The 13,727-nt window shown below is 45.2% G+C and overlaps 1 protein-coding gene across 1 annotated transcript in view; it reads left to right on the forward strand.

Moving 5' to 3' along the window:
- CYTH3 (cytohesin 3) overlaps window positions 1-13,727 on the forward strand; it is a 60,977-nt gene that overhangs the window by 31,226 nt on the left and 16,024 nt on the right. Inside the window, exons 4-7 of the mRNA XM_048493637.1 lie at window positions 1,037-1,103; window positions 5,888-6,006; window positions 12,438-12,518; window positions 13,554-13,666. Of these exons, the coding sequence (XP_048349594.1) occupies window positions 1,037-1,103; window positions 5,888-6,006; window positions 12,438-12,518; window positions 13,554-13,666 (380 nt within the window). The remainder of the gene's footprint in view (window positions 1-1,036; window positions 1,104-5,887; window positions 6,007-12,437; window positions 12,519-13,553; window positions 13,667-13,727) is intronic.

The raw sequence follows: 13,727 nt of genomic DNA on the forward strand, positions 1-13,727 counted from the left end.
GGCAGCGTGGGCGGGTCTCAATAGTCCAGCAGGGCGACGCAGGGCGACGAGGTGAGTGTGGGGGGGACGGGGAAAACAGCATGTTCCCGGTGGTGCATGTTCCCACTCCAGCCTCTGCGGGGGCCGCTCGCACGCTCCTGTGCGAACGGCCCCCACCCCTCCACCGGCAGGATTCCTCCTGGTGCAGGGGCGCCCTTTCTGCAGTGTGGAAAGGGCCTCTGAGATAGTGCATTCCACTGTTGAACAGCCCTTATTGTCAGGAAGTTTTTCCTGATGTTTAGGTGGAATCTCTTTTCCTTCCCCTTGAACCTATGACTCCTGGTCCTTGTCTCTGCAGCAGCAGAAAACAAGCTTGCTCCCTCACCAACATGACATCCCTTCAGATACCTAAACACGGCTATCATGTCATCTCTTAAACTTCTCTTCACCCAACTAAACATACCCAGCTTCTCTTAGGTTGCATCATAATCTAGTCCTGTGTTGGAAATGGTTTCGGGACACTGTTGTAAAACATGTTGCTAAAAATAAAAGAGATGATTGCATTGCCCTGAAAACATATGATGTTATGAAACAGGCAAATATTTGGAAAACCTCAGGAGGCTTCCTTAGCTGGGCAGCAACCATGATCTTCTCCTTTGGGTCACTTTGTCACGGCAACACCCGAGGCTTTGGCACTGCGCATCCCTTGAATCCTTATTGTGCCCGCCGGAGCAGCTCAAAGGATTGTCAAATTGGCTCGTCTTGAAATAATCCAGTTAAACTGGTTTGTGGGTTAAAGCCCTGAACTGTATCCTCTTTAATCATCCCTGCTCTGAAAGACATATGGTTTTAAAAATGCGGTTTATAACAACCTCCAGTAAAAATTGAATTGCTGTCCCCATAAAGAGCTTTCCCCCTTTTTCTTTGTAAGTCACCCCCACGCAGCACTTTCGATATGGAAATTGCATTTTCAATGAAAACATTTTTAAAAAATTATCCAGATGTTAAATGCATGTCTGTGTTTCCCCCCCCCTCCGCACCAATTAAAACAAAACAGCAAAACTTCACAGAGGAACAAGCAAATAGCTATGGGAAGAAAAAAATTCAACATGGATCCAAAGAAGGTAGGCTGTTTTGGGCACTTAAGAGCTTAAACCTTTTGTTGATGTCCTGCATTGTTTGCAAATGTTGGCTATGAGTGTATTTTGTCCAGAACTTGCCTTATGTGGCAGTCCAACTATAGTGCCCTATGGAAATGGGCCTGCGTGCATATCAAAGGCTTCTGCCCTCAATAGCGAACAGGTAGTTTATCATTTGAATGTTTAGGGTTATGTCCAAGCCTCTGCTCAGGAATGCATATGCCACAAATTGACCAAATCCCCAACTAGCCAGAACAGTAGTGCAAATGTGTGATCCCCAAACGTTTGTCTTGTAGGAACAGCAATAATTTAATTCCTCCTTGTCCCGCTTGCTCGAGCGGGAAGAGTGGATCCTTGTGGTTAGTTAGCTAATATATAAAGAAACACTTTTTTGTGTGTTTTGTGCAGTGCATAAAGATCTGTTCACATAAAGTGTAATATGCAACAGCAGCCAGTGCTTTCGTGTTTGTGTGGGGTTTCAGAAAACAGGTCTTTCTTGGATATGTGAGTATTAGATTCTGTGCATGGCCTATTGCCTACTGAGAACACAAGCCATGACGATACTTGCTATTCACATTTGCCATCTTTAAGCAGCAGTGGCGTAGTGGCTAAGAGCAGTGGGAGCAGCAGTGGCATAGTGGCAAAGAGCAGTGGCTAAGAGCAGGTGCACTCTGATCTGGAGGAACCGGGTTTGATTCCCAGCTCTGCCATTTGAATTGTGGAGGCATATCTGGGGAATTCAGATTAGCCTGTGCACTCCCACGCACGCCAGCTGGGTGACCTTGGGCTAGTCACAGCTCTACAGAGCTCTCTCAGCCCCACTCACCTCACAGGGTGTTTGTTGTGAGGGGGGAAGGGCAAGGAGATGATAAGCCCCTTTGAGTCTCCTACAGGAGAGAAAGGGGGGACATAAATCCAAACTCTTCTTCTTCTTCTTTAATAAGAGAACAAGTTGCTTTATCCTTATTAGGCCTGAAAACAGCATCGCCTTGAATGTACAAATATTCTGCTTGCCCAGAAAAATATTCTTCCTTTTATCTAACTCTGTTTTTTCCCCCTATGTGATCTTTCTCTCTGCTCTGAAATCTGAAATACATCAGGAGTCTTTCTCCCCCACCCAACCCCAGCAATTCTTTTCCACTTGGTTTCCAAGAAAGGCAACTTCGTTTAATGCAGTGTCAGGATTTCCAGAAAGCAGGCTGCTATCAGATTGCAATCAGAAGAACAAGGAGAGAAAAAAGAAAAAAGGATTTGATAATGGGATTTCAGATTGTAACTAATTCAGTAGCTGCAAGATACTGCTGATGGTTTGGACAGAAGTAGAGCTGGCCAACATGGTTGCCTGTTGCAATGAAAAGCACGTCGTTTAAACTGAGACCTTGGATGCTGGCATTCACGCTCTAGCTGGAGATTCAGTGAAGGTTTTGGGGCGGGCTGGGAATGGTGAAGCTATTCTGAGAAGAGGAGAATGCAGCTTCCTAGTCTAAAAATAGCTTACCAGAGTGATAAAAAGGCCACGCCTTCACCCTGATAAAAGCAAGCAGCGGGACGCTGAGTTGAGTTGCCCTTAGCAGGAAATAAATATTCTGTAGTAAAAGGTCAGGATCCTCCAAATATTGTGCTTTTTCTGCAACCTGTCTCTTTGCCTAAATGCCTAAATTTATCTCTCTGTGTGTTTAGTTCTACATTGTTTGGTTTTTTGCAATTCCTCCAGCTTATCTGAAAACTTTCTTGTATTCTTTGGTCTTGAAATAAGCGATTCTAGCAACTTGTTCTCTGATAAGACTGGTTTTAAAAACGGCAATACATGCACTCACATGTACCTATGAGGTGAAACTCCCAACATTGAACACTGTCTGTAAAACATAAAAAGATCCTAAACAGCCAGCACAGTGTAGTGGTTAAGAGCAGGTGGATTCTAATCTGGAGAACTGGATTTGATTCCCCACTCCTCCACCTGAGGGGCAGAGGCTTGTCTGGTGAACTAGATGCGTTTCTGCACTCCTACACTCCAGCTGGGTGACCTTGGACTAGTCCCAGTTCTCCCAGAACTATCTCAGCTCCACCTACCTCCCAAGGTGTCTGTTGTGGGAAGAGGAAGGGAAAGGAGCTTGTGAGCCACCTTGAGTCTCCTTACAGGAGAGAAAGGTGGGGTATAAATCCAAACTCTTATTTTCTTCTTCTAAAGAAGGGAGGCATCTCAAAGTTGTTTGAGAGAATTAGAGGTGCTGTTTTTTAACTATAGAGCACACCTTTGGACAGGGTTGAACTAAAGGCACAAGTTATCAGCAGAACAGGTGGCATTTCAGACACATTACCGGTTTCAGGATTTAAAAACTGTTGTGATTGAATGGCACAGAAAGTTAGCCATGACTTAGATTATTGTAACCACTGGATTACCTGATTTTGCTGTGGGAACTGTACTGCTGTCTGGTATTCTATCAAATCTTTATGGAACTTTACCGACTGTGGCCTTTGTCAAGTCGTTAGCATCATATGGTTGAGCAGACTTTAATTCTGTTTTGAGCAGATTATGTCCGTTCTTCCAGAGGGCTCCTCTGCAGTACAAGCTAAATTGAGTACATGCTCTCTTCAGAAGCATCTTTCTCTCTTGTTTCTGCTTTTTCGGGCAGGGGAGGAGAAAGAAAAAGAGAAGGCTGTAACATTATCATTTTTTAAAAATCAAACGTTAATCACTTAACAAGCTTTAATGGCATATCAGCACGCTGGCATCTGATAAACATAAAGAAGAGCCTCTTGCTGTCACTGGCTCCTCACAATTCGCTTTGCAACTGTTGTGATGCGATAACTATTTGCTATCTTTGAGCTGTCAAAATGATATTTGTAGATTGCTGGTTGGAAAGCAGCAGAAGAGAGGTTATCTGGGGAGGGTAACAAAATGTCGCTGGTTCTTGTTTTTGTCTGATTATGAGCTGCTGTTGTAAAAGCATTTGGGGATGGGGTATCTGAATATTCCCAGCTGAAACCTTCGGGTGTGGGCAGGAGAAGGAAGAGAGTCAGGGTTGTTTTTCTTCTCAGCCAAGAGGTGGAAAGTCCTTCATTTCTGTTTCAGTTCGACTCTACTTTTCTTCTGAGGAGCCGACAGTGGCAACTAGTTCCTCCTCCCCAGCTCTGTCATTACAGCTAGTTAAACTATGAGACGGCAGCTTAACTTCACTGCTGCTGGGATACAGATCTGTTGAGCTTATTAATTACAACCGTAGACCAGCACAATAGAACTCAAAAGAAAGCATTACACAGCGCTATAGCAAAGAAGACCCTTTTAGCTAATGAGTTTACCGACCAAAGCCTTCCGCATTTTATAAGCGCTGTACCAAAACTTTGCCACTGTGTGTGAGATTGTGTCGGCCTTATCAGCGAGCAAATAATTCACCACAGAATCATCAGGGTGACCAAAATGATCAAAGGCCCCTTCCGCACACGCAAAAGAATGTGTTTTCAAACCACTTTCACAACTGTTTGCAAGTGAATTTTGCTATTCTGTACAGCTTCAAAGAGCACTGAAAGCAGTTTGAAAGTGCATTATTCTACATGTGCGGAATGAGCCAAAGGCTCTGTGTGGCAGAGGTAAAATGAAACGACTCCTGACATCTCTGGACTTCTCCCAGTGAAGAAAGACATAAGCAGCTGTTTCCTAGTTCCTCCTCCCCAGTTCAGTTGTCACAACTAGTTAAACTTGGACCCAAGAGCTGGCCCAAGGTTCAGTGAACTTCACTGCTGCCAGAATTTGAACCAGTGTCTCCCTATCCCAGTCCTGTTCCAAAGACCAACCCTGACTTGTTTGGAATTGGAGGAACAGAAAATTAAGAAAACAGATATAACAGAGAAAAGTGTGACACTTATTAGTAACAGTAATGAATAACTAGTTTCATAAAGGGCATTAGAGAGCAAGTGGTCATTCTTTAATACTCAGTACAACCAAAACCGGGAGCCCTTTTGTTAAATCTCTGGCTCCCAATCTTGATCCTCCTTGATCTGAGATTGCAAATGCCTTAGCAGACCAGGTGCTCCAGAGCAGCAGCAGCAGCAGCAGGCCATTGCTTTCACATCCTGCCTGTGAGCTCCCAAAGGCACCTGGTGGGCCACTGCGAGTAGCAGAGTGCTGGACTAGATGGACTCTGGTCTGATCCAACTGGGTTGTTCTTATGTTCCATAAATCTTTGCCGATTTCTCCAGTGTCGCCTGTTCTGACTGGCAGCAACTCTGCAAGGTTTCAGGCATAAGATCTTTTTGATTCGAGGCACAGGAGAATTGAACTGGTACACATTCAATTTGTGGGCTGGACCAATGGCTGGGGGCCCTTGCTCACGTGACTGTTATTCTCTCCCCTATATTCAGTCCATCATCTGACCTGATCTGGGTACAGAGGTCTCACAGCTGCCTTGTTTTTTTGCTAAACATGTACTCTCAGGATATGTTTGTGGGTGTTTAGCCTAAACATGTGCTGTCGAAGGCTTTCATGGCCGAAGTCGAAGGGTTGAGTTAGGAGTTTGGAAGCTGTCGGCCGTCAGCCTGGTAGATCTTGTTCCTAGATGGTAATGCTAAACGCTTAGGAACAAGATCTCAGTTGCACGGCCACTGTTTTTTTTCATGCCCGGAAAACCCACCACAACCAGTTAAACATGTGCATCTCTGTCGTGTGAGCCAAGCATCTCAAGAGCAATGTGTGTCCATTTGGTGCCTTAATATTTCCAGAAATACATTTTCAGAGAGAGGGCAAACTACTAAACCCTTTTCCTCCTCCCCAGGGAATCCAGTTTCTCATAGAAAATGACCTCTTGCAGAATATACCAGAAGACATTGCAAAATTCCTTTATAAAGGGGAAGGACTAAATAAAACCGTAATTGGAGATTATCTCGGCGAAAGGTAAGCAGGAGCCAGCCCAGGTGCATTCATATTAAGTGGGAGGTGGGGAAACTTATTTTTTTGTTTTTCCTTCTCTTTCCTTTTTTCCTTTCCTTCTCTTTCCTGAGAGCCAGCTTGTGTGTAGTGGTTAAGAGCAGGTGCACTCTAATCTGGAGAACTGGGTTTGATTCCCGTCTCGTCCACTTGAACTGTGGAGGCTTATCTGGTGAACTACCGTAGATTCGCTTGTGCACTCCGACACTTGCCAGCTGGGTGACTTTGGGCTAGTCACAGTTCTTCAGAGCTGTCTCAGCCCCACCCACCTCACAGGGTGTTTGCTGGGGGGCGGAGGGAAAGGAGATTATAAGCCCCTTTGAGTCTCTTTACAGGAGTGAACCTCCTCCTCCTCCTCCTCCTCCTCCTCCTTCTTCTTCTTCTTCTTCTTCTTCTTCTTCTTCTTCTTCTTCTTCTTCTTCTTCTTCTTCTTCTTCTTCTTCTTCTTCTTCTTCTTCTTCTTCTTCTTCTTCTTCTTCTTCTTCCTCCTCCTCTTCTCCTCCTCCTCCTCCTCCTCTCCTCCTCCTCCTCCTCCTCCTCCTCCTCCTCCTTCTTCTTCTTCTTCTTCAATAAATCTGAATCACCAAAAAAAATCAGTGTTCACTTAAGAAATGTGGTGTGTATGAATGTGCCTGTTTAATGCGGAGAAATATTTATGCTGAAATAAGTGCTGCAGCTCACACAAATAACTGCATTCCACAGATAAACTATGGCAGGGTCCCCCAGTGGGTCCTAAAGTCACCTCAGTGCCCACCAACATGTCTCCTGGCACCTGCAAGGTGTTAAGCAGGCAGGCTCAGGAGGAGGGAGTTCCCAGCAGGACTTCTGGTTGGCTGCGTAGATTGAAAGATCTCCTGTCAGAGCGTCTTTCTTAAATGCTGAAGAGCCACTGTGAGAGTTACATATCATATGAATACAATTCCACTGTCATCTTTTTTCTGAGACAAGAGTACAGATTATTTTAAAAATAAGTTGTGCTTCATTCTTCTCCCTTTGGTCGAGGAAATGCGACAGGTTATGTGTATATAATTAGGAGAAATCAGTGTTTGTGTTCGGGTGGTGCAGAAATCTTGGAAATCTTTGGAATTAGATCTCAGTAATTGCATCTGTTATTAATGTTGAACCCAGAGAAAAGAGCTTCCGGACCTTAGCAGGCAGCCGGCCGTGTAATTATTAGCTATTAGCAAAGGGACTGGTTGGACTAATAATAGTAATTTGTAATTATTTAATGTTGCCGTCTTTGAACAACCCATTGTTGGTAATAAATAGCTTAGGCAGAGTCCTGGGAGGAGATGATTTTCAGCCCTTAATGCGAACAAAGGAAATTAATAATGGTATGACGGCCAGTCCAGTTTTAGACTCGATGTTTAAAAAAGATACAGCTGTGATTGATGTACAGCTTCAGCTGCTCCCTTGGAGCTTTACTGAGAGCCTGTTTATCCCATTTCTTCCACGCTTCCTCGTTTGCAGGCAGTTTCAGGAACGTACCCTGCCCCCATGCCAAATACATCCCTGCTTAGAGTACAGACTCTAAGAGTGTCTTAATAGAGACCAGATGCCTCGTTGTGGCATAGTGCTGCTTGCACTGGGATGGGAGAATACGCTTTGTTTTGTGGTCTTGTAGCTACATAAATAAAAGTAGCACTTCATACATCATGCGAAAAGGCCAGGGTAGAGTGTCAGCTTTATTTAGAAGCCCTGTTTTCTTGGTCTTTCTGCAGAAGTCACCGTGTTGCAGTGGAACTTCTCCTTGTGCTGTTCCTCATTCACCACAGATATTGTCCTTTTCAGCATCTTCTCCCAGAGGCTCTGGGGAGTGGGCTATCAATGCATACTTGTTTTCAGGATGTAGCCCAAGTTCCTTTAAATATTGTTTGTATTTTTAGACGACATTAGTATAGCAGTTGAACTACAAAGGAGGAGGAGGTTTGGATTTATACCCCACTTTTCTCTCCTGTAAGGAGACTCAAGGTGACTTACAAGCTCCTTTCCCTTCCTCTCCCCACAACAGACACCTTGTGAGGTAGGTGCAGCTGAGAGAGCTCCAAAGAACTGCAACTAGCCCAAGGTCGCCCAGCAGGAATGTGAGAGTACGGAAACACATCCGATTCACCAGATAAGCCTCTGCCTCTCAGGTGGAGGAGTAGGGAATCAGATTAGAATCCACCTGCTCTGAACCACTACACCACGCTGGCTCTAACAAAGCTGCACATTATTTCACTTCATAAATACACAGAACGCTTGATCTTCTGCAAAGTTTTTGAAAACTTTTCAAAAATGAAACATTCAGTGGAAAGACAGAAGTTGAAATATTTGCCCTGACCGTGTCCTGCCCTTGTGGTTCTCAGACACTGAGGTGGGATCCACTTCTAAAGTGGCTGTACTTCTAAACTTGGTACTCTCTGTCAGAGTCACTCTGTGCTTCTTTCCACGTCCCTGACATAAAATGCCAAGAGTCCCACATCAGCTAACATCAAACCAATTTGTATAGCAGCTCTCAAGAGGCATGAGATGCAGCAGGGGGAACTTATGATCCACCCAAGTGGGGTCTTGAAGGCCGCACTGTATTCCAGCAAGAAAATCCTACCAACCTCTGCCCCAGAGAAATTCCAGAAAGAAAGTTCTATCAGCCTCTGCCCCAGAGAAATTCCAGAAAGAAAGTTCTATCAGCCTCTGCCCCAGAGAGATTCCAGAAAGAAAGTTCTATCAGCCTCTGCCCCAGAGAGATTCCAGAAAGAAAGTTCTATCAGCCTCTGCCCCAGAGAGATTCCAGAAAGAAAGTTCTATCAGCCTCTGCCCCAGAGAGATTCCAGAAAGAAAGTTCTATCAGCCTCTGCCCCAGAGATTCCGCGGGAAAGAAAGTTCTATCAGCCTCTGCCCCAGAGAGATTCCAGAAAGAAAGTTCTATCAGCCTCTGCCCCAGAGAGATTCCAGAAAGAAAGTTCTATCAGCCTCTGCCCCAGAGAGATTCCAGAAAGAAAGTTCTATCAGCTTCTGCCCAAGGGAGATATGTATAATGAAAGTCCTAACTGCAGCAATTTTTTTATTTGTGTAAGTTTTGATAGCCTGCCTAATAAATATTACCGTAATTACCTCCTTTGTGTCCTTCTATTAAGAAGGGGGAAAATGGGCTGTTTTGCATCTCTCTCTCCTTATTTCCCCTTGGCAAACCGTCCCACAGTAGCTATACAAAACAACTGGCGCACGTCATATGTAATTAGTGGGGATTTTCCCCCAACGTATTAATTAAAATACTTGAAAAGGGTTTTGTTTTGTGTTCAGTTAGTGAAGGACAAAGGGCAGCTCTTCTCTGCAGAAACCTGCGTACCTGCTGTTGGGGTGGAAACTGATCTGCAACATTTTCATCTGGTGATGAGTTTAAAACACGCCGGAGGGATTAGAGCGCTTGTGTCTGATGGTGTTAAAGTTCGTGTTGTAGCTGAGCCACAGTAATTACTTCATTTTGCATTTTCTGTTTCAAAAGAGAAATGTGCACAGATTCTAAAATACAAGCAGCACTTTTTGGAGCTGGAGGATAAATCCGTAACACTTAGTAAAATGTCAAAATGGTTAGTCCTCTTCTGCACAGCTAGCTACATGTGATTTTGTGATGTCATGCTTTTATCAAAGCCATAAGAACATAAGAGAGAGCCTGCTGGATCAGACCTGAGTCCATCCAGTCCAGCACTCTGCTACTCGCAGTGGCCCACCAGGTGCCTTTGGGAGCTCACATACAGGATGTGAAAGCAATGGCCTGCTGCTGCTGCTGCTGCTCCTGAGCACCTGGTCTGCTAAGGCATTTGCAATCTGAGATCAAGGAGGATCAAGATTGGTAGCCATAGATCGACTTCTCCTCCATCAATCTGTCCAAGCCCCTTTGAAAGCTATCCAGGTTAGTGGCCATCATCACCTCCTGTGGCTTCAGATTCCAAACACCGATAATGCAACGGTAGTACTTGTGGCAAGGAGAGAATGATGTAGTCTTCCCGCACACACAGGAACCTTCTCACTTATGGAAATAAGCACTCTTCACACATGTTCTTCTTTCCATAGGAAGGCCTTTACTTAATAAGTTGCAAGGATATACAAGACTACCTATAATATAACTATAATATAACTAATATAATATAACTATACAGAACACTTCTGATCTATATACAGCACACAGCTTTCTTTAGCACACAGCCTTCTCATCAGACAGCTCATTGCAGAAGAGCAAAATATGCAGAGAGGGAGGTTACATAGAAAGCTGATTGGTCCATAACTTTCCACCAATTACTTCGAAGATTTACGCTTGTTACTTTTCTACTGAAGCCTAACTGTCACTTGAACTTTTCATAACTTATAATAACCTTATGATGCTTTCTGCTAAACTGAGAAGCTGAACACATCCTCAGCCATCTTGTTTGTCTGTCAGCCATTTTACAAATCCTGACATAGCCCTCATGACTGCAGGGTTAGAAATATGCCAAGCTCATTCTTTCCTTTCCCAGTCTGCAATTCTGAAATTTGCCTGTGTTCAGGTTTTCCTGAATTACCTTTGGGGAAAGAAACTGGCACGCACGTGAAAAACAAACTGCAGGACTCCCCCGCCCTCTTCTCACAGGTACCTACAGGCCAATCAGTTCATATCTGATGCAAAATGGGCCACCTTTGACGCTTGGCCTTGTGCACATATGGCTCCATTTCAGCTGGAATACCTTGCAGTGCAGGGAGATCCTGGAATGCCCTGCAGGTAACCACTTGCAGTCTGGACCCAGGCACTTCTCACTTATAGGTGTTGGGATAAGTGCTCCTGGTAGTTGGAGATTTCATTCCCATATGCAGTGGTTGGGGCAGCAGAGCTGGCACGAGATTGGCTAGAACACAGCAGAAGGCCTTACCTCGTTGCAATGGCGTGCAAGGCAATCGTGATGGATCCCAGTAATGCTGACGGCAAGCTTACACAAAAAGAAAGTCGAGGAGGTCAGTTGTAGTTTGTAATCTAATAATTAAAGTATTTATTAGTGTAGACTCCATCTCTGGATAGAGAGGTAGGTAGATAGAGTCACTATGGTATCCTAATCTAGCTGGATGGAGATGGATGTGTGGAGCATCCATCCTCTCTCTAGGCATGGTAGGAAGAAGAATGGAGAAGGGGTCGAGGAAGAAGCTGGAAGGAAGGAAGTCCCTGAGAGTATCAGTCTAACATCAAAGGGATAGAACCAGCATGATAGAGTAAAGGTGTCAAATCCCTAGGTCCCTATCTAGCCACTAGCTCTCTAGTAAAACCCCCTCTGTAGGTTGAGGCAGGAAACAGCGTAAAGTCCTTCACTTCCAACAATAGGGAAGGCGAATGGATCTGGATCCCGCACTGGTTGGAATAATTGATGCATGGGAGAAGGATGTGTTCAGCTGCCTCAAACTGGAGGCTGGTCCCTGCAAGCCAATCCTGGTGCTCTTCCCTGAACTTTCCTCATTAGAAAACGTGTTAGTTAACCATTCTGGAAATTCAGGTACTCCTAGATGTCATGGCGGGCTCTCCCACAGTTCGGCCTGTGCAGGGATCTACCTGGTGGTACAGGAAATTTCCAACAAGCCACAACTGAGTGACGGCAACCCCTGATCAGGCATAAACATTCTCCAGAATGCATTTTGCGCCGCTGTTTTGCCTTTCATGGGCGCTTCTTTGGTGAAGTCCCCATCCAGGTACTAAACTCCACTTAGTTTCCAAGATTGGACTAACCTGAGCCACCTGATCGGACTAATCTGAGTTGGACTAACCTGAATTCATAGCAGGGAGTTCATAGCAAGATTGGACTAACCTGAGTTCATAGCAGGGAGAGACCTACTGGCCAAGATTTGGGTGCCTTTGTGCTTCATAATGTGTAGTGATTTAGAAGGCACCCAAGTGCAAGTTCTTCCTGACCACACCTTGAGAAGTAACAGCTCTTGCATTCCTGTTCTGTATTTTGCTTTGGTATATCCGGGTGGAGGGAAGAAGGGGGGGGGCACATCGGTGGGCATAAAAGGTGCTTGGGAAAGACAGTTCGCAGAACTGGCTTTCTCTGTGGCCATGCTGTCGCCTGTCAGTAAAGGCTTCTGATTGAAATAACTGAGTCTGATATTGGTCGCAAACCAGGGCTTGACAAAATGCAGTGCTAGGTTACAACACATACCACTACCTTGCCATCCTAACTTCTTGGTGTTTACCCAGTTGTGATCTGTAGACTGGATGTGGATGAGTGGCTTTGAGGCCATGTGAGTTAGGTGTGGGACGGGGCAGTCGGGACTGCCTTTATTGGTGAGGTCCAGCCCCGCCCCTTCATGCAGGTACCCAGTTTTGGAACTGGACAGGCTAAGAGGATCAGAATGAGAAATTTATATTTCTGTTTCATTTTCCCCCTGTTCTTCCGCAGGGATGATTTTAATATTAAAGTACTTCATGCTTTTGTTGAACTCCATGAGTTTGCTGATCTCAATCTTGTACAGGCCTTAAGGTAAGCATGTGTAACTTTTTTTTAAAAATCCCTTTTCTTTAAGCCTTTGTAATTGCTCCAGGCACAAGCCAGGAATACGTCAGATTGGGGGTCCCCGCCTCGTTGAGACCACAGGCTTTTCTAGAATTGTGGGCGAGGATAGTGCAGGGATGTCCAACTCTGATCCTCCAGATGTTCATAGACTAGGATTCCCATCAGCCCTTGCCAGCACGGCCAATGCCAATGGCTCTTCTTCTCCAGCAGTGTATAATCACAAGGAAAACGTTGGACGAAGTGTAAGAGAACTTCTGTAGGGCCAGACCCAAAATACCTGTATGAAGTTACTGGATCCCCACAGCCAAGTCCTTTGCACTGTGTAGGGCCGTGGTGGCGAACCTTGGGCACTCCAGATGTTATGGACTACAATTCCCATCAGCCCCTACCAGTATGGCCAATTGGCCATGCCGGCAGGGGCTGATGGGAATTGTAGTCCATAACATCTGGAGTGCCAAAGGTTCGCCACCACTGGTGTAGGGGCTTCTTGGCAGGGTTCTCAGTGGATGAAGTGACGTGGGAAAGGCTTTTTTAAAAAATGAGAACATGCGAAACCTAGTAGTCCAGCATATTGCACACTGAGCATTTTTAGTTCTCGTAGATTTCAGTGGGAGGGATGCTGAGGTTTCTGAAGCATTTAAGTCTGCCTGGGTTGCCCCTTTCCCTTTTAAATGTGCCAATGTGTTTGACTCACCTTGCCTAATCGTTGCAATCATGCTTTCCCGTACACTGAAAAGTTGAATCCTCTTTTGAGTCTGCTGGGGCATCTGCTCTCCCTTCGGGGACAGCAAAGGCCATCTGTTTCTTGTAAAAACCACCAACTCTGCAACTGTGGTAGCTTGCTGGTTCTGTTTGGGGGAAAATACCGTATGATACAGAAATACACGATTTCTTATTAGGATGAGCTTAATACTGGCGAGTTAGCCACACAAAAAAAGGGGGGGGGGGAAATGCTGCCGTGGGTCTAATCGGCCACAAACGTTGTGCGCGTTGTCTTTGCAGGCAGTTCCTGTGGAGTTTCAGGCTTCCCGGAGAGGCGCAAAAGATTGACCGCATGATGGAAGCGTTCGCTTCACGCTATTGCCTTTGTAACCCTGGAGTCTTTCAGTCTACAGGTTGGTGCTGGTTGTATTCCTACCCCAGGTTGTTATTGGGGGTTTTGTGTGTGTCATAATG

Source organism: Sphaerodactylus townsendi, linkage group LG04, assembly GCF_021028975.2.
Source record: "Sphaerodactylus townsendi isolate TG3544 linkage group LG04, MPM_Stown_v2.3, whole genome shotgun sequence".
In the NCBI taxonomy this organism is placed as follows: domain Eukaryota; kingdom Metazoa; phylum Chordata; class Lepidosauria; order Squamata; family Sphaerodactylidae; genus Sphaerodactylus; species Sphaerodactylus townsendi.